This window comes from Psittacula echo (assembly GCF_963264785.1).
Source record: "Psittacula echo genome assembly, chromosome: 2".
Taxonomy (NCBI): domain Eukaryota; kingdom Metazoa; phylum Chordata; class Aves; order Psittaciformes; family Psittacidae; genus Psittacula; species Psittacula echo.
In genome coordinates this window covers 12,516,094-12,543,449 of record NC_137737.1, presented here as the reverse complement: position 1 = coordinate 12,543,449, position 27,356 = coordinate 12,516,094, and the positions used below count along the sequence as shown (strand labels likewise).

The following is a 27,356-nucleotide window of genomic DNA, read 5'->3' as shown; positions in this document are numbered from 1 at the left end:
TTGAATATTGTAGCAGGGTAAGATAATCTTAAGCAGCTGCTGGGTAATTAACTGTTGTTTTGGATGTACTTATAATAAAAGGGATTGATGCCATCCTCTCTTCTTACTTTAACATGCACCAAACCGATCTTTTTGTTTTTCCTGTGGTTTACCATGGTGGGTTGTTTGGGTTTTTTTTAATGTCTGCTTTTAAATTGAACTTAAATTTTGCTTGTGAAACTATGCATTAAGAATTGAATGATTGAGATTTCACTATCTTTATAGTGCAAATAACAGATTTTACTATATATTAAACAGCAACATTATTACGCTATTATAAATGAAACCAAGATTAAAAAGCAGTTACACTAGTTAATAGTTGAACTTGGGAGGATAATGAGAATCCCATTAGTGGAGTTTTTGACAATTCTTTGTCATTTGTTTTCTTCCCAAGTAGATTCTGACCTGCAGTAAGGCATAATTAATTTATACCAAGAAGTGTGTAAAGGCTGCTGCTTTAAATTCATGTATTTTACATTTGGTTTATTGCTATGTAGAATTATGTACTTTTCAAAAGGGTACAAAATTTAGTAGGAGCATAATGGGAAGGAAATAAAAACCTAATTTTAAGTAAATTCCCATTGGTTGCTGTAGTTGTGCTCCTTTAAATATTACTCTGGTGGATTTAATATGTTTGGAGTAGGATATATGACAGATTGTGTAATAAAACATCTGTTCAAATAAAAAGCACCATATACTAATATATATGAGTGGTATATCTGTAGAGAAAGTCCATACTATATAAACATTTCATAGAGGAATGCTAGCTTCAGAGATAAATATGATAAATTACAGGATTGTTTCCAGAAACATACTACATCTTAAAAATGAATTGGGCACTTTCTGGATGAAAAAAAGACTCGGGTGGTTTTGCAGAGCTGACAGCTGTTCCACTGAGTGTGCTATAAAACCTTGTTAGGCTTTATGCTATAGTTGTTCAAACTCCGTACTTAATGTTACTGTGCTTTCTATGTGGAGTTACCTAGTGTTTGTAAGGGTGCATTATTAAAACTGAAAGAATGTAGGATCGCTTTTAAGGCGCTGCTGTTGAAACAAAACCAAAACCTAACATCTGTTTTCTGCCTTCCTTTCTGAACTGTTGATGCTGTATCTCAGCCTGTCCACAAACAATATGTGCCTAAGATAGTGGAAATCCTTGCTTTAGTGTGAGAATGAAAAGGATTATTCCCAGTGACCGAAACTGCTGGTTAGAGCTGTAGAGAATTAAAGAAGATGTAAAATACAGGAAGATACTGGAAGTGTTCCAGGCTTTGGAATCAAAATTGTTGAAGGATGTAGTTCAAGAAGAAGGCTTTGTCTCTTTTGCGTCTACTTACAGAGGAAAAAGTGAAGTGACTTTTTTTCTTCTTTTCAAAATGCTTAAGAGGCCCTGTGTTATCTATGCTAATAATCAGTAATTGCCCAGAAATTAATGGGTTTATCCAAGCAGGTTCTTCTCCTGAAATGATAGCCATGTAATAAAGTATTGCTGTCTGAGTAATAATTGAGATACAGAATTCACATAGCATTGAGCTGGCTATGTGATTGTTATTTATATCTTCAACCTGTCCTTTTATAGCTGTGGTCAGACATTGTTTGCTTTTGTGCAGTTACACCTTTGCAGGACTAAAGTTATGAAAAGGGGAGTGGAAGATAGTACTGCTCTCAAACAGCATTACAGAAGTCCTCAAAGCATCACTTTTTCAGAAATGAGATCATAGTAAAATGATAGTCCTCTCTTTTTTTCCTCCTCCCAACAGCCGACCATATACCAACAAAGTTATTACACTGTGGTATCGGCCTCCTGAACTTCTGCTGGGAGAAGAAAGATACACACCAGCTATCGACGTCTGGAGCTGTGGGTAAGAGTTTGGTACAGAAGTGTAGCAAGCATAAAACCAAGCCAAAAATAAATCTTCAGTGTTTCTGGCACTTTATACTGAAAGCCATAATGATGGAATTGTGCAAAACTGTTTTACAGCTGCATCCTGGGTGAACTTTTTACAAAAAAGCCAATATTTCAAGCAAATCAAGAACTTGCTCAACTGGAACTTATAAGGTAACTTGCAACCATTACTACACAGTAGGATCCTCGTAAAGTGTTGGGTTTCTTTTGTTAGTGTTAAAATCAGAGATAATGCACTGCCAACATTTACAAGTTCTCGGTTACTGCTCTGACTGACTTCTAGAGGTTTTGAGTGGCATATAAACTGACTGTAGCTCAGACCTGGAGAAGGAGGTTTTCTGTGTGTTCTGTGGTCTTAGCAATGTACAGTGGAACAGTAATAGGTTTTTTCTTGTAGAACAGCTGGAGTTGCCTATTACTGAAGTTGTAAATACAGCGTAGTCAAAATGCCCATCAGTTTTAAGATGATAATGCAACTTCCTTACAGCAAATCAAAAAGCAAACATGGACAATAATAACTCTGATTTGGGGGGAGTAGGTACTTGGTGTACTATGGGCCTTGGGTTCTTGTTCAAGCCTTTTACATGCACACCTGGGCTTTATTATTTTTTGTGGGAATATTTCTGTTCCCTTGCAAACTTCCAGACACTTTATGGAGGTGAAATTTCTATTTCTTCCTCAATCTTAAGAAATCATACAATAGTACATACATAACTCAGTGGAACCAGCGCATCTTGACTTCATTTAACCCTTTATGCAGCAAACAAAAATTGCTCTTGATTCTGATATAATTGACCTCATAAGTGAGGACAGGTCCTCTCCTAGAAACCAGGGGAAAAGAGGGTGAGTCCTGCAGAACTGTCCTTGCAGAACCTGAATAGTAAATGGTCAACGTTATTTTTAAAATTAAATTAATAACAAGCTTTAAGTTATATACTGAGATGTTTTTCAAAACAGATTAAGCAGTAGCATGTTGCTGTGTGGTGTGGTATTTGCTGGCCTGGAAAAATGTAGGTTTTTAGGAGGTTTTTAGTGGTCATTCTTAGTGTAAGGAGAACCAAACTCGTGAGTTGGGGAATTTTTTGCTTCTGAGCACTAGGTGGCATGGAAACATATCACACTGCAGTCATTTGGAGCTTTTTCTCTTTGTGTTTGTACCTCTCATACAGCAAACTTAAAACTTAGTGATTTCCTTCTCCTGCTGGAAGCGCTTGTTTGTAGTTCATTTTTTCTCCTTACTGATGCTGTGGATTTTTGGCTATTTAATATATCAATTTTATCAAGTTCTTACCATCATTAGGTTACAGTCAACAATGCTACATTTATCCTGTGTATCTGTAATGTGCAATGATAGAGGTGAAGTACATTCTGATAGGAAAAGACAGATTTATCTATTTGTTTCTTTTTTTTCTCCTGAAAGTTGCATATCTCAACCAGTGTAAAGTCAGATTGGTTTGCATGGCATTTGGGGCATAACTAAGAGATTAATGGGTTTCTTACAGTAACTGCTTAAATCTAATAAATGGGAGGGGTGAACTAGGGAAATGTATTTGCAAATTGTCCTTTAATGAATGTGTGAAACCTTGCGCATACAGTAAAATGCCTCTTTAGTTCTGCTCAGAAGTTGGTCAACCTGTGCTTAACCATCTTCAGTTGCACAAAATGGGTTGGGGAGGAATAAGGCTGAGCAGCTCATTTGTGGAGATAGATGAGGCTTGAGACATAAACCTGAAGGAAAAAATACACAGGTTTTCTAGTGATTGGATCTTGTTTCTGCCCTTAGGCCCTACTGAGGTTTCTCCCCCTCACGTCTTCAATATCAGCTAAATTCTCTGAAAAGTGCTTTTTCAAACATCAGGTGTATCTTCACTGGCATAGGGAGCTAGGGACATAAAAGAACCTGGACATTAAAATATATTGCTGTATTTGCTGTACATGCAAGAATAAAATGACAGCTGTGCTCATTTGTGGGTTTGGATCTCATACCCTTTTTCCCCCCCTTCTTTTTCATACAGCCGAATTTGTGGGAGTCCTTGTCCAGCAGTGTGGCCTGATGTTATAAAATTAGCTTATTTCAACACAATGAAACCAAAGAAGCAGTATCGCCGAAAGCTGAGAGAAGAGTTTGCTTTGTAAGGATGAAGAATAAGTTTAGTCAACTGTAATAGCATTAAGTACTCCTGGAGACTTTATCAAGTGTCACTGTTTTCTGGAGAATGAATATAGATTAAGTGTCAAGAAAAATGTTTTTAGGTTCTTACCCTTCCCATGTTACAGATACAGAGAGCTTATGTTAACCCTTGCTTAATAGAAGCTTCAAGAAGAGGGAAGAAGGCCCTAAGATTTCAACCACCTGTCAGCTTTTTCCTAAGGAAACATTTGTTTTCCGTGATTGGTACACCTGCTTGTTGTCCTGGTCCAAAAAAACAGCTCAGAGTACTTAATTGCTCTTTATTAGGACAACTGGCTAGAGCTAACTGTGTAGTCTGGTTAACATTACAGTCTTTTGGGTCATAAATTCATTCAGCACCAAGGAGTTATCTGAATCCTGAAGTACTACCACTGGACTACTTTTGTGCAAAGATCACACGTGAAAGTTATGGAAAACAGCTGTAAGCTTATTTTAAAGGGTTTGTTTCCCTCCTTCAGTTACTGTGGGTTTCAGGAGAAATGTATCATCTTGTTTGTACTAATGAGACTTGTATCTTTGAAGCAGTAGAATTACTGTCCGTGGACTAGTCAAAACTGCAACTCTCTGGGTGCTAAATTCTAAAGTGTAAAGCAACAATATAGTCTTGGCTTAGAAAGGGGGCGGGTATTTTCTGTAAGGACAGTGTTTCAAGCAATTAAACAACACAAATCAAAGCTTTGGTTATATGTGTGCATGGGTAATAAAAGATGAAGTTTATCTCTGCCTCTTACTACCAAGCTCCAGTTGTGATTGGGTTTTGCTAGGGTATGAGTTATCTGAGGACTTAACAATCAGTTATGTCAGAAGAGTTACTTTGCACAGAATGGTTCAAAATAAAAATACAGTGCTTTTCTCCATTTTGCTGTTTTGTAGCATCCCACCAGCTGCATTAGATTTATTTGATTACATGCTTGCCCTGGATCCCAGCAAGCGCTGCACAGCTGAACAAGCTCTTCAGTGTGAGTTTCTGCGAGATGTGGAACCATCTAAAATGCCTCCTCCAGAGTAAGTGATTTCCTTTGGTAATGGCCCTTACCTGTACAAAATGTGAACATGCACTGATTTCATTGAGGTCATTGTGTTTCAGTTAAAGTAGGAGGTGGCAGAACAAAACTGTTGATCGATACAGTTGTTTAATGGTGATTCTGCACTAAAATGTTTGCGTAGCTGAATTACTTTTAACACCATGATAGCAGTGGTTGTGAGGATCTGAGAACTGTTTCGTCTGTTATTCCTAGAACTGGTTATTGAGTACCTTTATGAAAATACTTCTACATGGATGTTTCTAATGTCAAAACCCCATCATTTCTCTCGTGTCTCTGTTTATCAGTGTCTGCTTTTTCCAAGGCTTTTGAGGTCCTCCATGAATCTGAATTGCCTTCTTTGATGGTAGAATGACACTGGGTACAGAATTCTGCAAAAGTACCTGAGAGTTAAAACGAAATACCATAAACAGTTTCCTGTGCCGGATAAGATTGTTAGTGTTACAGGCAGGAGAGGTGAATACTTTGTGCAGGGTTTTTCCCGTGGGTTTCTCTAAGAGGGAATGTATTGCAATTTCCAGTAGGGTTTTTGCAGTTACTTAATTGCCATTTTAATCACTACAAATCATATTGGAACAGGCGCCAAGAAGAACAATGAAAAAGTATTACAGGATCTGCCAATTACATTCTTCCCTCAAGATAGCTGTCAGAACATAGAACGTTTAGTATTGCTTGAGTAAATTGTACCTTCAAGGCAGGCGGTACCTGACTTCTTTTTAATTAGCTACCAACTGAGAAAATGTTTGAGTTTTATCTAAGAATTTTATTAAAAATCTCTTGAGAGTTACCTGTTACATACACATGGTTGTTACGAATGCTCCTGATTAAAAGCAAAGAGGTTTTATTGTCTGAATGTGATTGTTATATATATATATGTATTGCTGTTTGAGTATCAGCAATCAGCAATTTTAGGCTTTTCACTAAAATCTCAGAACCACTTGTATAGCATGTTGCTAATGTGCTTTTAAAAGGAAGTGAAGGGGAAGAAATTAGGGTTTTTTTTCATGAGCTTGGTAGTGAGTGCATCCATTATAGGAGGTGATACATGGAAATTCAAAACAAGTCATTGGTGTCCTTTTAAAGATTAAGAGAAACCACACTCACGTCTGACAGAGCATGCACAGGAAAGTGTGAACTGTTCGGAAAACGAATGTTCTGCTTTGGGAAGAAACAGCTGTTCATTCAGAGAAAGTGACAGTGTTCAATGCAAGGACTGTAAGATACTTCTCACAATGAGTTCTTGCTTGCTTCCAGTTGGTTTTGACCAAGTACTTGGCAGGTCTTTGACCTGGTATGCAGAGGGAAACAATAAAGGAAGCAGTTGTCCTAATTGCCTTTCCTTGAGGCATCTGTCCCCTAATTTGTCACCTGTCACCTAAGTTTTCATTGTTCCTAGGTGAGGGAACTGACCAGGCAGTTACTGATACGTAATAGGAAAACAGAAGGAGCTATTTTTACTGCCTGTCTCAGTGTTTCCATTATCTATGGGATGGGTCTCTATGTTCCTTAGGAAATCAGGATTGAGATGCCTGCAGGGAACAATAATGGAACAACAGAAGTGGTGACAGATGAGTTCCTTAGGAGATTTTTGTCTCTGCCTTTATCTGTCTTTTAAAGGACTGGGATATCCCATGTTATTCCTAGTATCTAAACTTTGCTAGTGTTAAGTGCTGTTTATTCATGCAACTTACTCTTGAAACTTTTTTCCCTTCCCTCCCACTCACTGTCTTGGTTGTCTGTGCTGTACAACTGTCAACTAGATAGCCATGTCTGTTACTGCAGATAAATACTTGAACTCATGAGACAGTAGTACTTTTACAAGTAGTCAAAAGGAATTGAACACCCGTACCCTGAAAAAAGCATTTTCATATTCATATAATAATTCTGTTATCTGTTACTGTGCAAATTCTGTTTTATAGCAAGTGTGCAGCATTGAAGTTTGAAGTCTTGAATTACACAAATAACTAGGCTTTTCATAAGTGCGAATGAAAGAAAATGACATTGGTTCTAATTTTAACATACATGTTCCCCTTTTCTGCCGGAGGGATCAGTGCTTCTGAAATAGGCAGTCAGTGAAGAAATTTCAGCCAGCAGGTCTGAGATTTTGCTGGCTTTGTATGTTTTCTCATGTGCCTTGAATTCGGTAGATCAATCTTTCACAAGTTTCTTTATGTATAACTCAAGTATTTATTTTACCAACATGGTTAAAAAAAAATCTGTGTTAAAACTGATTATTTCTAATCCTTCTTTCAGCCTGCCTTTGTGGCAAGATTGCCATGAGCTGTGGAGTAAGAAACGCAGAAGACAGAAGCAGATGGGCATGACTGATGACTCAACAGCAGCTAAAGTCCCTAGGAAGGATCTGTCTCTCGGCATGGATGAGAGCAGAACCAACACCCCACAAGGCATGCAAACTTCTTCCCAACTCAAAACTCAGGGCAACTCTAGTGTAGCACTTGGTCAGTAATATTTTCAGTTCCTGTGATTACCTTCTACTTGGATTGCACCTCTAGAAATCTTAGATGGTTGTAGAGTACTGACGTCTCCTGGATTCTTGAGGGAGGAGCGGTATTGTAAGTTAAGTCTTTGTTACAAAAGATTTACCTTTGCTTTTGGAAACTAGGTGTTCCTTTTAAGTTAGTTTTGCAATCTGGTCAGAGCAACTACTTTGCTCTGTATTTTGGGAGAATTTTATCTCTTGCTTATCTATAATTCTTCTGTAATCCCACAAGCCAGCTGCTGCTCTAAATTCCTTTCAGTCTTCATAGATTGGAGGAGCTTTACTTGGTATTGATAAACTGACCAGAAGGCAGATTTTGGGAGTCATCATTTCAAATGAAATAGATGCCCTTTGCATGTTGCATTATTCTTGGCTTTCCAAGTTGGGGCTGAACTGAGTTGTAAAGAAATAAACATAAACCTCCAACCCAAAACCTGATATAACAAGAAGTAGCTACCTGTGTAGATTACAACTGTTAATTCTGAAACTTAACCAAAGGATCTTGCTTGAGAGCAGTTTTATGAATAGAATATGAAAAATAATGGTTTCCTGTGTAGACACCATTTGAGATCTTTAGTAGTTCAGTGATAGTTCCTTCATAATATATAGAAATATACAGACTAACAAAACCAAATTGAATACCCAATAAGTTTATTTTAGACCATTTTTGATGGTGCAAAGTGACCATAAACCCCATGGTGCTGATACAGGAGTTCAGCTGAAAAAACCCAATAAATGCATGCACAGAGCCTGAACGTTCTTTGATACTAACCATCTTGAATCAACTTTTCATTTAACAGTGGAGCAGAGCTCTAAATACTCTGTGCAGAGATATATAGAAAATAATATCTTTTGATCATATTTTACTGCAATTTATTGCCTCTTGCTCCTGTTCATCCTGTTTTGCACCATAAGCCAGCTGTGAGCTTCTGCCACTCCGTATGTTTGGCTTAAAGTTTTGGCAGCATTTCCAAGCATGACTTTCTGTAGCCCTTAATATTTTTCACCCCCACAAATGAAATCTGTATAAAAGTTAAAGGATAGTATCTATTTTCTTTGTACTTTTAATAACAGGTAGCCTGATGAGAGACTACTATTAGTCATTAATACTAGCTATGTAAATAAACTGAGAAGGAATCGTTCAGACCTATACTGCTATTTGCTCATATGCACATAAAGAAATATATCTAGATAGAAAAGAAGACAGTTTAATTTTCGAGAGAGCTTAGACAGTTTAGCATAGAGGTGCTTTCTGTGCTAAGCAAAACGCTTGTGAAAGTCATAACTAGGTAATATTAGATAATATTATCAATAAGGCACACTAAAAAAGTCCATGTACAAATGCATGCTTTAAAAACTTTTGCACCCCAAAATAAGAGGTTAAAAACCACCTTGAATCAACTGCTAATGTTCTTAGTCACAAATGGGACCCCTGGTGATTGCATCTTAAAATTTAACAGGGGCTAAGAGAGCTCAATAATTCATTTCTGATAGAAACTGCCAGATTTCCCAGGACACAGTCTGCTCTTGGAATGGGCTTGAAACTAACCAAAGAGTATGGTTAGGATAGGTATATGTAGGTAGGTTAGTTTCCCTGTTTGGCATTTTTCTGCTGAATTTTCACTGGGACCCTGAGAAGAGTTTGAGTGTTGAGCAAACTGCCCTCAGATGTTACAAAATCAACTGTTAATCATGACATCTGAGTGAGAGCCAGCAGTACAAGGCCTTAGAAGTTTTCTGTGTATTGCCAAAGAGATGATTTTATATATATCACTGTATAAAATCATTGAAATCCCTGGACCCTGCCTTAGGGTTCCAAGTTCTTGTATCCTGGTGCACATCCACAAGTAGGGTAGTGGGGTTTTGGTTTTGCAGCATTTTCCAGCTGTCCTGCTCTTAGTCTTGCAAAGCAAATACTTAACATTTTTGCGTGCGTGGCTGTTCGTGCTCTGAATCTGCTATGAATTAATACATCGGTGAATTAGCAGAATCAGGGATAGAAGAGGACAGAATGTGTCCGTATTAATCTAGGTTAAAAAAAATCAGGGCTCTGCCAGCACAGTGTCACACACTCATTTTTTAACTACTTTCCTCTCATCTACTATTCATGTACTCATTGGGCATGTTGAAATCCATGCTGCTTCACTTCTTTCACAATAAACTGCCACAAATGGGTGCTTGAAACTAAGAAACTACTTTGATATTCCGACTTCCTTATTCATACTCCCCTCCATCATCATACTCTCCTCTTACTTGTGGCAAACTCCATTTCATTGTAGGAATTGTATGCCATCGCAAACCTGCATTTTCCTGCTACTGGGTGGTTGATGGCTTGTCCTTCAAACTCAGCACTTGCTTTTGCATTTATACTTGCTAGCTTCTGCGTCACCTAGAGCCTGGTCACTTGAGCAGGTGTTAGAATCCAGATGCTGAATTAGAACAGGCCAAAATATGACTGGAAATGCTTTTTGCAGATGGCCACTTTTTAACAGAGGGATGTGATATGTCAAAGATAGGGAATTTTGCGGGAATTGGAAATCTTACAGCTGCCTAAAGCAGGTGGCCTTAAGCCCCAGCTTAGTTGTGTTGTGTTGTGGAAAATTGAGCTCCAGCTTGATATTTCTCATCTGTCCAAGTGTGTGTGTGTACCCCTTGGAAGTCACTTTCTTTATGTTGGATCTTCCTATTCCATTTCCTATAGGTACTCCCCCAGAGGCAGTTGATATGTAAAAGCATTCCATTCCTGTGTTGTCCAAACTCATGCTTTGCCAGTTCATGTCAGCCATGCTAGATTAGTCTTTTGAGTTTCTGAAATATGCCAGTTCTAAATAATACTTAAAACCACCTTTTTTGTCTTTAGCTAAAACAAGCACTGGACAGCAGTTAAACCAGAATGAAGTGGCAATCCTGCTAAACCTGCTACAGTCTAAAACAAGTGTTAGTTTGGCGCAGTTTGCCCAAGTGTTGAATATTAAGGTAAACCCAGAGACTCAGCAGCAACTAAATAAAATAAATCTTCCTGCTGGAATTTTGTCAGCAGGTGAAAAACAGTCAGAACAGCAGCAGCAGCCACCGCCGCCACCACCACCGCCACCAGAGCAGGAGCCTCTCAAACAGCCGACGATCACCCAGCCTCCTGTACCGCCTGCTCAGCTGAATCAGCCTAAAGTTGAGACTGATGCGGCCCAGGCAGCTGTGCAGAGTGCATTTGCTGTTCTGTTGTCTCAGTTAATAAAGGCTCAGCAAACAAAACAAAAAGATTTTGTGTTGGAGGAGAAGGAAAATGGATCAGGAAATGAAATGTCGTTACAACTCAGGCAGCCTCCAGAGCCTACCACTCCTGTGTCTGTCAGCCGGGATGACGTGGAATCTCCAGCACCTGGCTACCCACATCTGATCAAGTCGTTATATACATCTGCAGGTACTGAAGGTCTTTATTGCTAACTGGCAGATACCTTGAGCAGTGGGATATGTCATGATTTGGAGATAAAGAGTTAACATGTTAACCATATGAATTTGTGTGAGTATGGGAGAGATGATTCAATTGTTTTTGTCGCTCTTTACATATGGATCATAGAATTTGTGTTTCACTGTAGCAGGTACCATGCAGACAGAGCAAAAGAATGATCCCTACTCTAAGAGGTACACAAGTGCTTGTAGTATTTCTGATGAAGCAGTTACACTGATGGCCATTCTGGAGGTTTGGGGTTTTATTAGTGGTGTTTGTGGTGGAGAAGACAGTCTTCTCTAGCAATTTCATAGATGGAATTTGCTAATTTTGACCGTGTTCAGGTAAAAGCCTATTTTAGGGAGAGACTGTTTTCATTTTGTTCTTAATGCTGACCAGAGCAAGTTCTCAGCGTCAGATTCTGGAGGAGGTTACTCCTGTCACTCAAACACACATGACGGAAGGTTACCACTTTGGTATATTAGTGGCTTCCTTAGTCATCTCAAAGTTTAGAGTTCTCCTGGTGACCTTTTTGGATTCCTATTTCAGTTTTACCATATGGTGATTTATGTATTGCTCTGTGGTGTTTGGAGCTGCTGAAAGCACTCTGAAGTGTTTCAGGTTTTTTTTTCCTTTGAGTTTAAGAGTGGCCTTTTGTCCTTCAAGACTTCTGTTCCTATTTGCAAATCTTTTGTGACCCCTCTTTGAATTTTCTAGTATTTATGTGTTTGTCAAGTTTTGTTTGGGATTTTTTTGAGTGTGTTTTTTTTGTTTAAGGAGCTTGTGCCATTTTCCTTTAACTACTTGCCTGTTAATCTTACTTGGAGGAGAAACCTGCGTCACCCTCCTGAGGCAAATGAGCTGTTGCCCTCCCCAGAATAATCCGACTACCTACCAATAGATTTAAACGATAAGTTAAATGAGAATTGAAGTAACAAATGTCTGCGTTGTTTGAGGAAAGAGTCGTCTTCCTTCCTGGTATTGTTATTATGTATTTTTATTCCAAAGCTTTTCTTTCTCATATGCTTAGGTCAAGAGGATTTAGTTAGGCAATCTGAGATGAGGCTTCTAAACCGAACACCCGAACAAGAGCGCCCTCGGATCTTGCCTCCAGACCAGCGTCCCCCAGAGCCACCGGAGCCTCCACCTCTCACTGATGAAGACCTTGATTATCGGACAGAGAACCAACATTTGCCTATAACTAACTCTTCAGGAACAGATCCTCATGCAGGAGTGAAAGCAGCCCTTCTGCAGCTGCTTGCTCAGCATCAAGCTCAGGCGACAACAGAGGAGCCAGTACAAACGAGCGTGGATTATCAGCCTAGAGAATCCTACGTACCAGGCCCAGACTACAAGGATAACTTTGGATCGTCTTCCTTCTCATCTGCCCATTATGGCAGTAGTGATGGAATAGGAAGCGGATCATCAGGAGCATTAGAAAGGAGGAGCTTCCTTGGAAACTCGGATATTCAGTCTTTGGATAACTACAGTACTGCTTCATCTCACTCTGGTGCTCCCCCTCCTCCGTCAGCCTTTTCAGAATCCTTTCCAGGCTCAGTAACTGGTTATGGAGACATTTACCTCAACACTGGCCCCATGCTATTTAGTGGAGATAAAGACCATAGGTTTGAATACAGCCACGGCCCTATCCCGGTTCTGGGCAGCAACAGTGACGCTCCTGTGGGGCCAGAGAGCACGCACTCTTTGCCCACAAAGATGCATAACTATAGCTTCGGAAGTAACTTACAGGAAAATCCCGGTGGCATCGGCCACATGCATGGACAGACTTGGACTTCTCCTGCCCAAGGACCTGGCTATTCCCAAGGATACAGGGGACACATTAGCACATCTGCAGTGAGAGGGCGAGGCAGAGGATTACCATATTGAGTATCTGTTTTTCCTCAGGCACATCATTTTTATCTGGAAAAACTTCCTTGGTTTTATTTTGGGTTTTGTTTATCTTGTTCCCTTGCTGCAGTTTAAAGCAGCAATTCAACAGACTTGAATAATGTTAATTCAACAGCTTTATTTTTATGTGGAAAAGGGTCTTGCATACAGTAGGAAAAATGACAAACGCTTCAAGCTCATGCTGTCTGAAACCTAGATAAAGCGATTGTACATGTTCACAAACTCGAGTTCTGGATTTTATTTTGTATTTTGGCCGTTTTAAGTGGATGCTAAATTTAGGGACGTCAGCTTTTTATGGCACTCTTTCAGATCTTCTGAACTATGCACATTTGTGCTTTTTTTTTGTAAGTTTGGACCAACTTTTATGTAAAGAAAAAAAAGGAAAAAAAAAATTTTACAACAATCAAAGCAGGGCACTGATTTCTTTGGTATTTTTCTTTTTACCGAACTACCTTGAGTCAAAGGTCACTGTCAGTCTTTGCGCTGCTTTCAGTGTTCTTGTGGAAGGTGTGCTTTGTGCTCATTTCAGATAATAAACCACAACCTTTCTCGTGAGGCAAAATTTTATAAATATTTGGTCAATGTTCTCTTTTTTTTTTTTTTTTTTTTTTTCCTTCTTTTAACGAAAAAAGAGGAGGGAAAAAAAAAAAAAAAAAGAATGGATGTTCTGGTAAAATGTTCTCTCCATCTCCCAGGCTTGTTTATATAGAAACTGTTTTACTTGAATGGTAAGTGCCTTAACATGGAAGCTTAAGGTCTGCAAACATTTGGAAGTACTTCATAGATGGATAAAAAATTAATCCCTAAACCTCAGTAGTTAACATGGAAATTCAGATAATAATAGGCAACTGAAATAGGTCATAACCTTGTGCTGTTTACTTCAGGTGGGCCAGTTACTTAGAGACCTAATCTTTCCTTGATGAAGTATCATTTCCAAATTGAACGTCATGAGAACACGGGGGAAGTGAGGAGAAGCATTGAGTGTAGTTTTTCCTCAGCTCCCTCTTGGAGTTGTAGTAAGTGTTTTAGTTCCTCTGCCAAATGAACTATGCTTTGTATGTCCTTACCAAGTGATGAAATAGGGTTGTTTTTTTCTCTTAAAAGTCAACAGCAGTACCTTACTTGGTGTGAAAAGCTGACACTGTCGTCTTTTTCCCACAAATACTGCGTTTATAGGAAGTAACCAAAGGAAAAATGACCAGTATTTAACGCAACAGCAGAATGTTTTGACACTAGTTCTGATTCTCTGTAACCTTGTGATTGTGCCAATTAATCGATTTGATATCTGCCATTCCACAGAACATTTTAAGATTGGAATCGAGTCTCTCTGAACAACTGATAAAATGACTGTAGTTCAAACTCTTACCAAGAGCCACTCGTATTAATTACAACTTCCAGCATGTTTTTCTTTTCCTTTGACAACAAGTGGTCTCTCTCCTGCAGAGAGGAGGTATGGTTATATTTTGCATGTACGTAAAAGAATGTTTTAAAGCCCATATTGGAAACAATCTTCCAACTGATTATCCAGTTGACAAATCGGTACCTTATGTAACTGAGTGTTTAATTATTACTTTTAAGAAAGTAAAATTTCTACTTACACTATTACAAACGTAGTCTTGTCAGTGACTTTTTGGATTACTCAGAATAGAAGCCAAAGTTGTTGGTGTTTTGTTTTTGTTTTAGTTGAAAATCCTGGTTCGTATATGGCTTAACTACTACTTTGTAGAGCATGGAGAAACTCCCTTCGCTAACTACGTAGCGTTTGAGGATCTGGCAAATGAGAAATGGAGAGAGAGAGTCATGCTGCTTCCGATGTCCCTGTAAGTCTGGCAGTTGCCTTCACTAGACACAGTAGAAAATCCCGTGATCTGAAAATAAAAGCAGCCTGGTCACAAGCATACAGATATGACCTGAATAACCTGTGCTTAATTACAACAAAAGCTTCACACGTGAACGATAGTTTTCCTTAAGTAAGGATACCCCCTGTAGCATTTTTCTGCCAGTAAAATTTTAAAAGCAAACCCCATTAGTTTCATTTAGCTATGGACAGTGTCAGCTGAGGCTTTCTGTTTACAAACCTGAACAAAGCCAATCCCACAGTAATACACACAGATTGCTTTTTGTCAGAATGAAGCAAGACTTGCAGAGCTTTTAGGCAGTTGCTTCCACTAAAAACGTGCAGTCTGGTGTTACTTTCCTGCACACTTCAGCTGTAACTGCAGGTGACAGTTGACTAAAAAAGCAGGTAAGTTCACATGGAAGGTAGATCTGAGAGGACTAAATGATTTGACTTCGAGTACAAAAATGGAAGGAAGACATCCTGCTGCTTCCCTTTTGGAGGTAAATTTTCAAGTCGTTTAGTTCACCTCATTTAATGCAGAGAAGTCAGTCCCCTCTGCACATGTAAATGACAGTGCAGCTCTTTACAGGCTCTGATCTTGCATCATTTCGCCAAAATGGATTTCAGTCTTTGGCCGTGAAAAAAAACCCAACCAGAACAGCACGAGTAATCCTATGAGGAGATGCAATAGACAGCTGAACTTCCAGATGAATCAAAACCAGAACTGGCATGCTGTGGCAGCTGCATACTGCACAGTGACTTTTCCCCAAATCAGTGTAAGGTTTACTACTAGCCTGTGAGTTTGAACACTCTATTTGACTGGGGCAACAGTGTTGGGATAATTTGGAGGGAAAGATAACGTATTTCCATGTGTGAAAACTGAAGAGATCACCTCCTCTGCAACCCGGGGGATCCTTTGGCTCTGACAGCCTTTCCCCCCTGGGCTGGGCAGGGAGAGGCTGTGCATGGGCTGTGTATGAGTTAGGAGCCCTTCTGTCCCTCTGCAGGGCAGCCCTTGGGATGCATGGCAGGAGGATTTATCCCTGACCCCAGAGCTGTGTCTGGGCAGGTCAGCAGCCGAGGAACAGGATGGACCTAAGGACTGTAGGTCCACATTCATTTGTCCTGGGCCTGTGTATGACCTATGGAAATTGCCTTTGAATCAAACCCCATGACGAGGTGCTTATGTCAGTTCAGAGTTTTACCCTTTGGAACAAATTCCACTCGGCAGAGTGGGTCTGTGCTAGTTTGGCATCTTACATCGCGTGGCTCTTGCGTTTTTGATGCAGTTGTAGACGTTCTAAAATCCGTGTTGTTTTTCTGTGGAGCTGTGGCTTTTGTTACTTCCTCCTCCCCTCCCAGTTCCTTTGGGTTTATGTTTTCCATGCTGCAATTCCAAAGTGTGCTACAGAGACCTGGACACTACATCAAAAAGTAAGTGTTGTGTGTTTGTATTTCTAAATAAACATAGCAAAATACTGTAATCATGGACTATCAAGTAGCAAGTACTTCATTGTTTATATTCAGTGGTCTTTAGCCATACTAAGAGGCACGAAGTGAGCACGACTGGACTGCTATGACCATGACTTAAAATGCTTCGACTAATGTAATATGCTTAAAACCAGCCAAAGGAAAAGGAAACAGCTTTTATCCTGGATTGCTAGTTATCATCTTGAACAGAAGGAGCAGTGTTAGGGAAAAGGTGTAAAAATACGTGTGTCCTTAAATGTTAATATAATTTCTTGGGGAAAAAATAATTTTTAGAAGGCAAACTTCTATATTTTCGTATGTTTCCATAAACCATGGTCAGTGTTGAATTTTCTCCATACCACAGTAGTGAGGTGCTCTCTAGAAGCAGGGGTGCTTCTGGAAGCGCTGTCATGTAAGTTCCTTTGGGTTTTGAGTGCTCTTCTCCTTTTGCTTGGTGCAGGAGGCAGTTTCAGTTTCGGTGAAGTTTACAGTTGGATGAGTTTAACAGATAATTGTGCAGTACAAACCGAAGTACTGAAGTAACATAGGATACCTCTTGTCTGCGGGCAAATTAGGTCTCAGACCATGGATTCTGTTTCCAAGAGCGAAAAATCTCAGATGTATTTCCTGCGTTCTTCTGTTTGTTAATAAAACACGCGAGTGTTTTACATACACCATTTCTCCAGTCTGTTCTGTTACCCTGGTTTTATTTTACATGGGGAAATTTTGGCCGTTTCCCTTCCAGATAGTTTCGGGATGTTCTATATATGCGGAAGTGTCATGAAACTAAGGAATCACCAGAGAACGGAGCTGAATTCTGTATTTAAAAATGAAATGACCTTGGGTTGACTTAAAATCAAACTAACTTTTGCTTATCAGGGTGAAGAATACTTTATTGCAGGAGTTATTTCGAGACAACCTAATTTAAAATAATCAAACTGTTATGCTTCAGCTTGCTTACTCTTTGTTATTTTAAGCCATTTGTATATAAAATGTATTGTGCGGCCTGTAAATAAAGTACATGAAAACTTGAAGCCTTTCATTGTTTTCCCTCTCTGTTTCAGAAGAACGTTGGTGGTTTTTTAGCATCCAAATGAATATAACTTTTGGTGTGTTAAAAGTTATTAACCAGTTATTTACAGCACCAGTAGCACTGCTGAGGAGAACTGCAGTGACTGGTGGGCCCCGTGCTTGTTGCTGGAGTTGTGTATAACGCAATGGTTTTAGTTAGTGCTGTCCAAGCAGAGGCGCAGTTAATGTGCTCCTCTCTTTAAAGAGGGTGGTGTGTGTGTTAGAAGCAACAGGTAATCAAACCTGAAGAGCCAGGTATTCTCAGTGTCTGGCTATGTGCGTACGCTGCTGGTGACGCGTGGTCAATGGAGCGTGGCTTCAGCAACTGCGCCCTGAATGCCTGAGGCTTCTCTCATTTTTCCCTGCTGTATCAGCTTGTCTAATGAAAGCACTCTCATCTTTCAGTAAGCGCGATACTTCCAGCCAAAAATAGGCACCGCTGTATCTTTGGTAGTCTTACAGCCCAGGTTGGACAGACTGCTGCTGTCATCGCTTCCGTAGCTTGTCACTGATACAGCCAGAAGATGGGTGGTGGTGGTGCAATAGGAAGTCACAGGGCCCAGCAGCAGTTATGTGGGTGTCATTTGGCATTAGGCTGGTGAAATGCGTCGTCGTAGCTCAAAGCGTCTTGCTTTGGAGGGAACACTTTGGCAGCAGCTACAATTAAACCCGGGGTTTACTTCTGGTGACCGGGCTGCACGAGGTGTGACTTGCACACAGCAGATCAGGCAGAATCATGAAACAATGTCTAGTTGTCTGCTCTGGTTCTCGTTAAAGCTGCTATTGCAGCTAGCAATGTGCCAAAGTCGGCTCTGGTTTACGTTGGAGTATGAACCTGTCATGGTTTGAGAATGGTGCTGTGTCCCCTTCGTTCAGCTGTCAGTGCCATATGGCCAGCAAGCTGTGCAAAAAGGTACCAGCAATAACTCCACTGGGATCTGCATGCGAATCAACATCCTCAGCTGCACATAGAATAGCATCAAGAGGAGAGATGCAAATAACTGCAGAACAACAACCTGCATCAACAGAGAGCAAGGAATGTGTCTGTGAAATGAGTAGCAAGAGAGGAAACAAACCATGTCATGTCACAGGCATGAGTTATTGCCTGTTAGCTCTGACAGAACCCTGCAACACTGCAGAAACTCCTGTTAAATTAGCTGAACTGGGATTAGGTGGTCCCTGTTTTTAAGGAATGCCTGTAAGCCCTGACAGCCCATTCGGATGAAGGGGATTGCAGCTACCAAACTCCCCTGTCACACAGAAGAAAATGCAAGTCACAGCTCTTGGCAGCAACAACAAACAAGGGGAACTGTTCCTTTTCCCAGTCAACTGCATTCACTTCCACGGAGCTTGAGGGCTTTACTTTTAGAGCCACTTGCTCATTAGGGCTGCTTATTTTGGGCTTTTTTTATTGCCTGTGGAGGAAACTCGCAGTCAGTGTGATTTAACTCAGGAGGAACCTTAAGTCTGAGCCTGCAGCAGTGTTTGCTTTCTCGTCAGCTATAGCAGCCTTTGCTAATAGACAACACTCGGGTTGCTTTCCACAGCATGGCTCCAGTTCTGCTTCAGCAATTCCTCTGTGGGTACTTTAGACCTACAATTGATACGGCAAATGCTAATAGTGTGATGAATGCATCTTTAACAGGGACTCCTTGCAAAGAGGCTTTGTGGAGATTATTGTTTTCAGTATTGGAAAATACAGTGTAGAAGAGACATAACTGGGTGGAAAAGGGAACACTTGAGTGGAAGCTTTAATAGAAACCAGCCTGGTTTCTATACTGAGCTTCTAGTACTTGCACAGCACTGTGCTGCCCCTAAGGTAACCGGGGGGGATTCACTGGTTTCTGTGGTTAGTGTCTGACTTGTGCAGATGTGTGTCTCTGCTATACTCCCTCTCACATGCTAGGGTATGGTAGTAGTTGCTAGAGGATGTGACTGGCAGTGAGCATTTAATGCACAGGTCTAGCACAAGTGCATACCTTTTTTCTTTGCTCCTGCCAGTTCTTTCCAGGGCTGTTTTACAGGTGGGTGAAACACGCTGGCAGGTTCTGACACGGGGGAAAGCCATTGTTCTCTGGCTTTTCAGGTGTCTCTTTGGTATTGCGCAGGTGGCACTGGTAGGGAAGTACTGCTGTTTGCTTGCCCTCCTGTGGAGGCCTCTCTGAGCATCAGTACAAGAGCCAGTGCTGGTTTTCCCTCTTTGGTCTGAGCAAGGAACAGGTTGTACAGGGAACTGGACAGAAGCCTGACTTAGCAGGGCATTTTCTCTAAACAAGGAAGAGCTCATTAGTTATGTGACCAGCAAGGGTGCTTTTACCTTCATTGTCCTTTGCAGCTGACCCAGTGGCAGAAAACACACGGAAGCTGCAGAAGAGCAGGCCGTCCCCTGCCTTCCTGCGCGAGTCCTGCCACCTTCAGCCCACAAATACTCCTGAAAACTCGTGTCATCACTGAGCTGGAGCCCTTGCCCTCAAGACCAGGAAGGCACTGGGCTATCTTGCCCAGAGGAGCTGTGGCTGCCCCATTCCCAGCAGTGTTCAAGGCCAGGTTGGACAGGGCTTGGAGCAACCTGCTCTAGTGGAAGGTGTCCCTGCCCATGGCAGGGAGTTGGAACTGGATGAGCTGTAAGGCCCCTTCCAACCCAAATAATTCTGTGATTCTATGTGACTGTGCAGGCACCTTCCTGCTTTCTACCCTGCTCCTGCAGAGCAAAGATTAATTGTGACTATTTAAATACCTTTTTTTTTGTGAGAATCGTTCATTGTGGGGGGGAAAGAACAGACTTAAGAGCTACAGAAAACATGGGAAAGGAACAGAAAGCCCTTAATGGCGTATATGAGAAGTGGGATCATAAATAACAGTAACTTATCTGCAGATGGTCTGGTGATTCCACATCAGGAAAGTATTACTCTAAACCTGGCAGACTTTATTAGAAGCTGTGTCCATTTTTCTCCCCAGATTGCTTCTTGTTATGGATTGCAGATCCTGCTCTGAGACTTCCAAGCAAGCACATACAATTATGCAAGACAATGAAATAAGACATGGAGGTAGTAGTAGTAACTTTTATTTGCAAACTGTACTTGCAATTACAATATTGCCTTTGGGGAACAATCACAAAGAATACAACAAATCCAACAGAATTTTACAGACCTGTTCTATCAAAATTCAACCCTCTTTCAGCTTCTAGCATTGGATACACCGGAGACAGCCACGTCTTTCAACTGATCTCCTGGGAGGCTCCAGTTTGGGTTTGGGTTTTTGTTTGTTGTCCTGTGTTCTAGGACATTTTTTCCCCCCTTTTTTTAAGAGCAACATTTAAATCTTAACTGTAAGAACACAAATTCTTTATTGACATTCTGCGTGCCTTATGGAAGCTCCTGTCATTTGTTGCTCCCTTGCAGCCTCTCGACACTTCTTTTTCATTTCTCAACTCCTCTAGTAAGGTTTCAGCATTGCAGAGCTTTTGTATTCTAAGAACTGTTAGGTTCTGCCCTTTGCTATGGGAAGCAGTAAATCAAAGCATCACCTGGCATCTGAAATCCAGGGCTTTCTGGGTTTACTAAAAATACAGATCTACAGCTAGGTCCAGTGTGATGGAAATAAGGTGCTCCTGACTTTGCAGAAAGGATAAATGTGAAATGCAGGAAGCTTGTGCTACTACAAAGTCTGTGACAGGAAATTCATTTTAACTCTGTATCTTACTGAATATTCTCAGAGTATGGGTGCACAGGTATGCAAGTCCTATGAAATCCTAGTTTCATACAGTTCATTTAAATGTGGATTGCTACACCTGGGATTTATATGTAAAACCAAAAAGGAGCTGTACCTTGTCACAGTATGTAGTTCATAGCCTGGTAAGTAAATCAATGATGCTTTTCATTTACTTTTTGAAGCAACATTTGTTTACAAGCATCTGTTACTCTCTTTGAAGTGATGCATGAAAAGAAACATTTGCTTGGGAGAATATCAGTAGTTTAAAGAAAATGTAATTTTCATTGGAATTTTCTGGTGAAACCAGTGTGATGACCTAAACTGTCTTTTTTTTCCTTGAATACGTATTTCCATCAAGTTATAAAAATAACTAATTACTTGTGATACAGTCCCAGTATGAGGCATCCTCCTGTCTTGGTTAAAACATGTCATGACATAGAGACAGAAACATGTTTGTGGTGGCAGGAGAAGAAGGAGAATAAACAGCATCCAATGCAGTTTAATACAGTCACTGCAGTCTGTAACAAAGTTGGTGGCTTAAATATTAGGGGAGGTCACCAACTGCCTCTATGAAATTTGGAAGAAAAATGCAAAGAGAATCCGAGGGATGAGTTCTATTGACTAATAAAAAAGTTTCTAAGTGACAACAGAAGAGACTGCAGTGACAGGGGAAGGTCAGGATTTCATAAGTAGAATAGAAAGAATATCCAGTGCAGATGCTTCACTGACCCTCAATTTGAGGGAATCTATTTCTACTTGTGCTTTAAGTGCCACCAATATTCAAAACAGCTTCTGCTGCAGGAAGAGGGGATAACTGACCAAGCTTCTACACAGTGCAGGGACAACAATCTGACAAGACAAAATCAACATGAACAACATACAGGCACGTGCTTTGCTGCGCAAAGGCTGCTTAGTACGATGCTGGCTTGACCTCTTCCAACAGAGTACCACTTGGTTGCATGATACTTTGACAAGCTGTGTAACTCCATTGGAGGGTTTCACAGGACAGGAGAGAGAACATATTAACAGCAGCATTATAAAATTCAGAAGCACATAAACAGACCCAACAAACTGGATTAGATTTCTTATTAGCAGGGTTTTTTTGTGAAGTGGGTGCTACAAAGCGTACTGGGGAAGGTGGCAGCTCCTCCTGTTCTTCAGAGCAGTTCTAAAACTGCTCCTAAGTGGGAAGGAAAAAGCTGCTCAAGGTGACATTAAAGACTCTCTAGTTAGACAGGAAAAGCGAGAAATCAGGTTTTACCCTGTGTTTTGTGAAACATCGCCGACATCATGCAATGTATTACATAGTGTTGGAATCTTAGATTCAGCATTGCCACAGCCTGACCATTACTAGCAACGCATCACCGTTTTCAGGCTTGAATTTTCTGTAGCTTTTTAAAAATAAGACGCATGAAAAGCTTTGTAATTATTATGGTGGCAGCTTTATGCTCTATGCTCCTGTCCAAATAAATCCCCAACCAAAAATCCCTGAAACCTCAACTATGGGAGTGAATTTGTGGATTCTTGAAGCACGGAAAGTTTGTTACAATACGTTTTAGAATACCGCCATGTTTTGGTTTATGATTCCTTAATCTGAAAAGCTGAACCTAGTGAGGCAAGAGAGCAGGTGCTTCACTAGATCAGGCGTGTAGAGCTGGTTTACTCTGTGCTAATTGCTTGAGAATCTTCCACTGGAAAGGGCTACATGTTTGATTACAGCACAAATCATTTCCATCTGCAGTGAAATTCAATACTGCAAGTATCCCTCTTTATTTCTTAGGAGGCTGTGACCTCCACTCCTGTAGTGTTGTGCGTGAAAACTTTGGCTGTTACCTTAGTATGAAACTGTTCCTGCTGTCATGGCAGATTTTAGGTCAGCTGAAGGATGAAAACCAAACCCCCTGTTTACTTCAGCAGGGATTTCCACTTAATTCTCCAGTGACAGAACAGAATTTTGCTTTTCTTGATAAAACTACCTTCCATTAAAAAGAATTAGATCTCATTTGGCATACTTATTTTTGCCACAGAAGGCTTGAAATGCTGGTCTCCTTGACAGCTGCGAACTACACAAACAAGTGGATCATTAAAGAAATCATGGAGATTGCCAAGTATTCCAAGTCCTTGCATTCTAATGACATAAGAAGCGGAGAGAAAAACAAGCAGCTTTTGGTTAACTGTTTGCTTGAAATATGAAGTACATAAAGCCTTGTGTATGTGTTTATTAATGTATTAGAATCTGCTATATGGAAGTTATAGGAAGATAAAACAATAGAAATTTGGTTAATACAGAGTTCTGTCACCTGCTTACTGAGGTGATCCAGCAGAAGAGAGCTACTGGGCTATTACCAATTGTATATTCCCAAAGTATGGATGGTAACTATTTCTTCCTCACCTCATAGCAGTAAGTATGACAGGCTACAGGTGAGTCACGATACCAAACATGCAGCAATTATTGGGAGAGGGAAAGACGTAGTGTCAGAAAAATGCAACCGGATGCGACAGATATCCTGAGAGCAGGGACTTAAAGGTTCTTTATGCAAGGTTTTTACATACTTGGAACTTGATTTTAGAAGCTATTCTAAGTTCAGGAACACTGCTGGTAGTGGAAGCTGTCTTCAGTTTCAACAAAGACGCAATCTGGCAGTTCATTCATTTGAAGGCAGTTATCAGAGTTTCTCAACCTGCTGTCCCCAGTGCATGCACTGCTTTCTTAACATCTGGAAATGAATAAGCAAATAATCTTCCCTGGTGTAATTTAATTGCCATAGTAACCAGGAGACTATTAAAATGTACAGACAAGGGAAATAAATAGCCTCCAGAAAGTGGAATGGCAAGTAATCAATAAGTGGACCCTTGGTGCCTTCTTACAGTTACCAACCCAAGTCATATGCTTGGACCATTTCCAGATGTTAATTCTCCCTTTCATCTTTCTATTACTGAGATTTTCAAATGCAGTTTTGTATTAGCTTAAAGAAAAAATATTGATGAAATCTAGAGTTAAGCAAAGATGTTAAGACTTCACAGAGAAGTGGTGAAGAAACTTACTCTCTTCTGCAAACTTCAGTGTAGGAATAGTAACATGTTAATTCCCAACATCTGTTAATGGAATACAGTTCAAAACCTAATTTTACATTAACCTAAAAATCTTCATTAAGCCACAGGAGGTAGTGGTTTGATTTTTGAAATGCTGTGCTACTACTTACAATGCAATTACTGTTGATACTACTCCCCAGTCGGCAATCAGTGATTTTCCAAGCTTATGTTTGCTCTGTTATTTGTGGTTTATGCTGTGTAGTCATCCACAGAAGTTGTCAATTAGCTTGATTCCTCTTCCCTTGTTTCAGCTTAGCTTGTGTGATGCTTGAAATTTTGATGGGATGATCTGCATCAGAGTGAAAGAGGTTTTGCTCTTCCATTTATAAGTATTTAAACTAACAGTTGCATCATGTTCAGCAGTTTGAGCTCTTAGGAATTTCCTCATGCAAACTACAAAGATTTAAACCCAAAGCAAACACTTGTTGCCTCTATACCAACAGCTTTTAACTATCTTGACTACACAGCAATTAGATTGTGGCAAAATACATATGGATACCAGAAGGTTTCAGTGTGTTTTAATACAGCATAAAGCAGCACAATCAGTGCTGCCCATAAAAGCAGGGCAGTACATGTAGATTTTTGGTGCAGCCCATTTAAAAATAGTTGCATTATAAAGTAACACAATTAAAATAATTGTGCATATAAATAAAAGTTTCCGCTTGATGTTATGTCTAATTCTTTGCCTCCTAAAATGCTGTTGCTAATGAATAAAAGGAAGATCAAGTTAAATTCTCTTATCCTTCACCCCAGTAACCTACTGGCTCACTGTAGACATAAGCTCTTCCAAGCAAGAAAGGAAGGAGCCTCAGATTCTTTTGATGTATTCTATGCAACCGCCACCACTACTTGAATTAAGATTGATATTTGAATTAAACTTACTTAAATACAAAGCAAATATAAGTATAAATTTAATAAAACCTCCACAAACCTACTGCTGTTACCTGGAAAAAAATGCAGAATTAGGCAATTTAGAGAATTGTCATATTAGAAAATTATTTCCCATGTAGAAGTTGAAGATACAACTTTTTTACTGCCAAAAAATAGTCATCTTAAATCAAAACGCAGGATTTCTTTACTCTGAAAGCTTCAGAAACACATGTTAATCTATTGTCAAAAGCTTTGCACATCCTGTGAATAGCACAGCCTACAGTTTTGTTCAATTGAGTATGTCCAGTATTCTATGTAAACCAGACTTCTCACTTTTGTCAGAGAACAGGTCAAATGATGGTTTCGTGGCTTTGACTGAAGTTCATGCCATGGGAAGCCCTGAAGTTATCAGTAACAAGTCAATGCTTTTCCAGAAGAAAAATAAGAACAAGACGGGTCCCACAGGTTGTAAGGCTGCCTGAGAATTCTTCTTCCACATGTAAGGTAATTTTTGATCAATAACTCCCTCTCTCTTTAGGGAGTGGAATCATGTTTTTTCAACTCTTTGTTATAAACCCATTCTACCGCCAATCTGGAAACAGGCTGATACAGGTTATGCTGAGTTGTAATGATGTCCCTAGTCATATAGTCCATCTTGCACTGTGCAGTTTCTAGCCTGGCATCTAAACTGCTTTATTTTTTTGTTTCATTTTTTGGCCTGATAGGGGGGTGGTGGGAATGTTAGAGAGGCTCTTACTTTAATAGCAGCAGTGTCAGCAGTATAAAAATTTCGCTCTGAAAATGACGCCTTTTAGCCACAGAAGCTACAAATGCTTACATTTAGAGTCCAGAAAAGGAATGTTGTAACAGCCACAGATCAGCGAATAAAAGACAGTGGAATTCACCTGTGTATTTACTGCAGAAGCAGAGACTGCAACAATTCCAGGAGTTAAACTTAGAAATATAACTTGTAATGCTGGTAAAATTTAAAATCCAGGATGTGCAGGAAGAACCAATGACACAGTTTAAAATGCTGCAACCCACAGGAAGCTCATGAAATGAAATTGGTGACTATTTGGCTCAAACCCACCTACTGCACTGGAAGGGCAGGAATCAAGGGACAACCTTTAGTAGAGGAAGGGTAGTTTGATTGCCCTGTTCTGACATCAAACGTCTGCCCAACTGTTTCTAGCCCAGTAGTCAAAGCTTTCCTGGTGTCATCAAAGAAGTCGTGAGGATGAGATAAATCTCTTTTAGCCAGATCTAAAGTGCTTTAAAGGAAAGGTCTAGATTTGGGGTCTAACACTCAAGGGCTCGTAATTTTTAAAGGTAAATTCAGAGGTCCAGGTTGAGAAAGTGTTCTTGAACTCTTAAGTCAGTAAAGCACATACTTCAGTGAAAATGGCAGAGAATGGACTCAATATGATTTGTGCCTAGTGAGATATGCAGACAAAAAGTTACTCAAGGCATAAATTTTGTGAATGAATGACTGAATGGTAGAACGATGCTCTTTATGGTCCCTTTCAACCATAATCGCTGTGTGATTAGCACAACTTGGTGGTTTCTTTCCTTTCTTGTGGTGTGAGTTGTTGTCTGAGCCATCTCAGGTGATAAAGAAGTTTTTCTATGACAGTTGGTACACAAGTTTCTGCAAGCCTGAGACATAAAAATCATTATGTGATTCTTCACCAGTAAGCATAGGTAATCCTCCCTTTTCTCCTCCAGTTCAAAGAAGATGGGAAGAAGGCAAGCGCCAAGATTTGGGGAAGGGAGAATCAAGTCTCTACTGTTGAGAATTTAGGAAAATGTTGTAAACCCAAGTTTTAATTCATTGCAAGACAGTCTTGGCTCATGCATAAAAAGCATATGTATGGATTTGAATTTAGCAATTGCTAAACAGAGCAGTTTATTTCAGAGTTGATAAAATGCACTGACAGACAAATGGATGATACAATTTTCAGTGTGTAATGTTACTTAACCTATCTTGGTTGCATGAGTAAATCCTCTGACATCAGTGAGATTACTCAGAAGCACAAGTTGATACCCAAGCAGACTACAAAAACTTCTCTTTAGAAGGGAACTGAACAGCTACTTTTAGACTTTTCATATAATGCATGTTTCAAATACTCCCCTCTCAGATGTCTAATGAACACATTTATATAAAATGAACAGCATATAAAGGTATTCTTGAAAAGAAGAACAACCTGACTGCAAAAGTAGTCACCCATTCTGTTGACCAGAAGCGCTTCCCCTGCAAACTGTTCCC

At 40.0% G+C, this 27,356-nt stretch overlaps 1 protein-coding gene across 9 annotated transcripts in view; it reads left to right on the top strand.

Moving 5' to 3' along the window:
• CDK13 (cyclin dependent kinase 13) overlaps nucleotides 1-27,356 on the top strand; it is a 68,703-nt gene that overhangs the window by 33,749 nt on the left and 7,598 nt on the right. The window contains exons 8-15 of one of the 9 annotated variants that reach the window (XR_013956303.1): nucleotides 1,800-1,901; nucleotides 2,021-2,098; nucleotides 3,961-4,077; nucleotides 5,010-5,141; nucleotides 7,433-7,638; nucleotides 10,540-11,100; nucleotides 12,158-14,855; nucleotides 25,433-25,594. Coding sequence is in view for 6 of the 9 variants with exons in the window: in XM_080611656.1 (XP_080467782.1) it covers nucleotides 1,800-1,901; nucleotides 2,021-2,098; nucleotides 3,961-4,077; nucleotides 5,010-5,141; nucleotides 7,433-7,638; nucleotides 10,540-11,100; nucleotides 12,158-13,014 (2,053 nt within the window). In the remaining 3 variants the exon portion in view is untranslated. Of the gene's footprint in view, nucleotides 1-1,799; nucleotides 1,902-2,020; nucleotides 2,099-3,960; nucleotides 4,078-5,009; nucleotides 5,142-7,432; nucleotides 7,639-10,539; nucleotides 11,101-12,157; nucleotides 17,374-25,432; nucleotides 25,595-27,356 lie in introns of those variants that run through there. The other 8 variants (XR_013956304.1, XR_013956305.1, XM_080611661.1 and 5 more) reach the window with 8 other exon arrangements.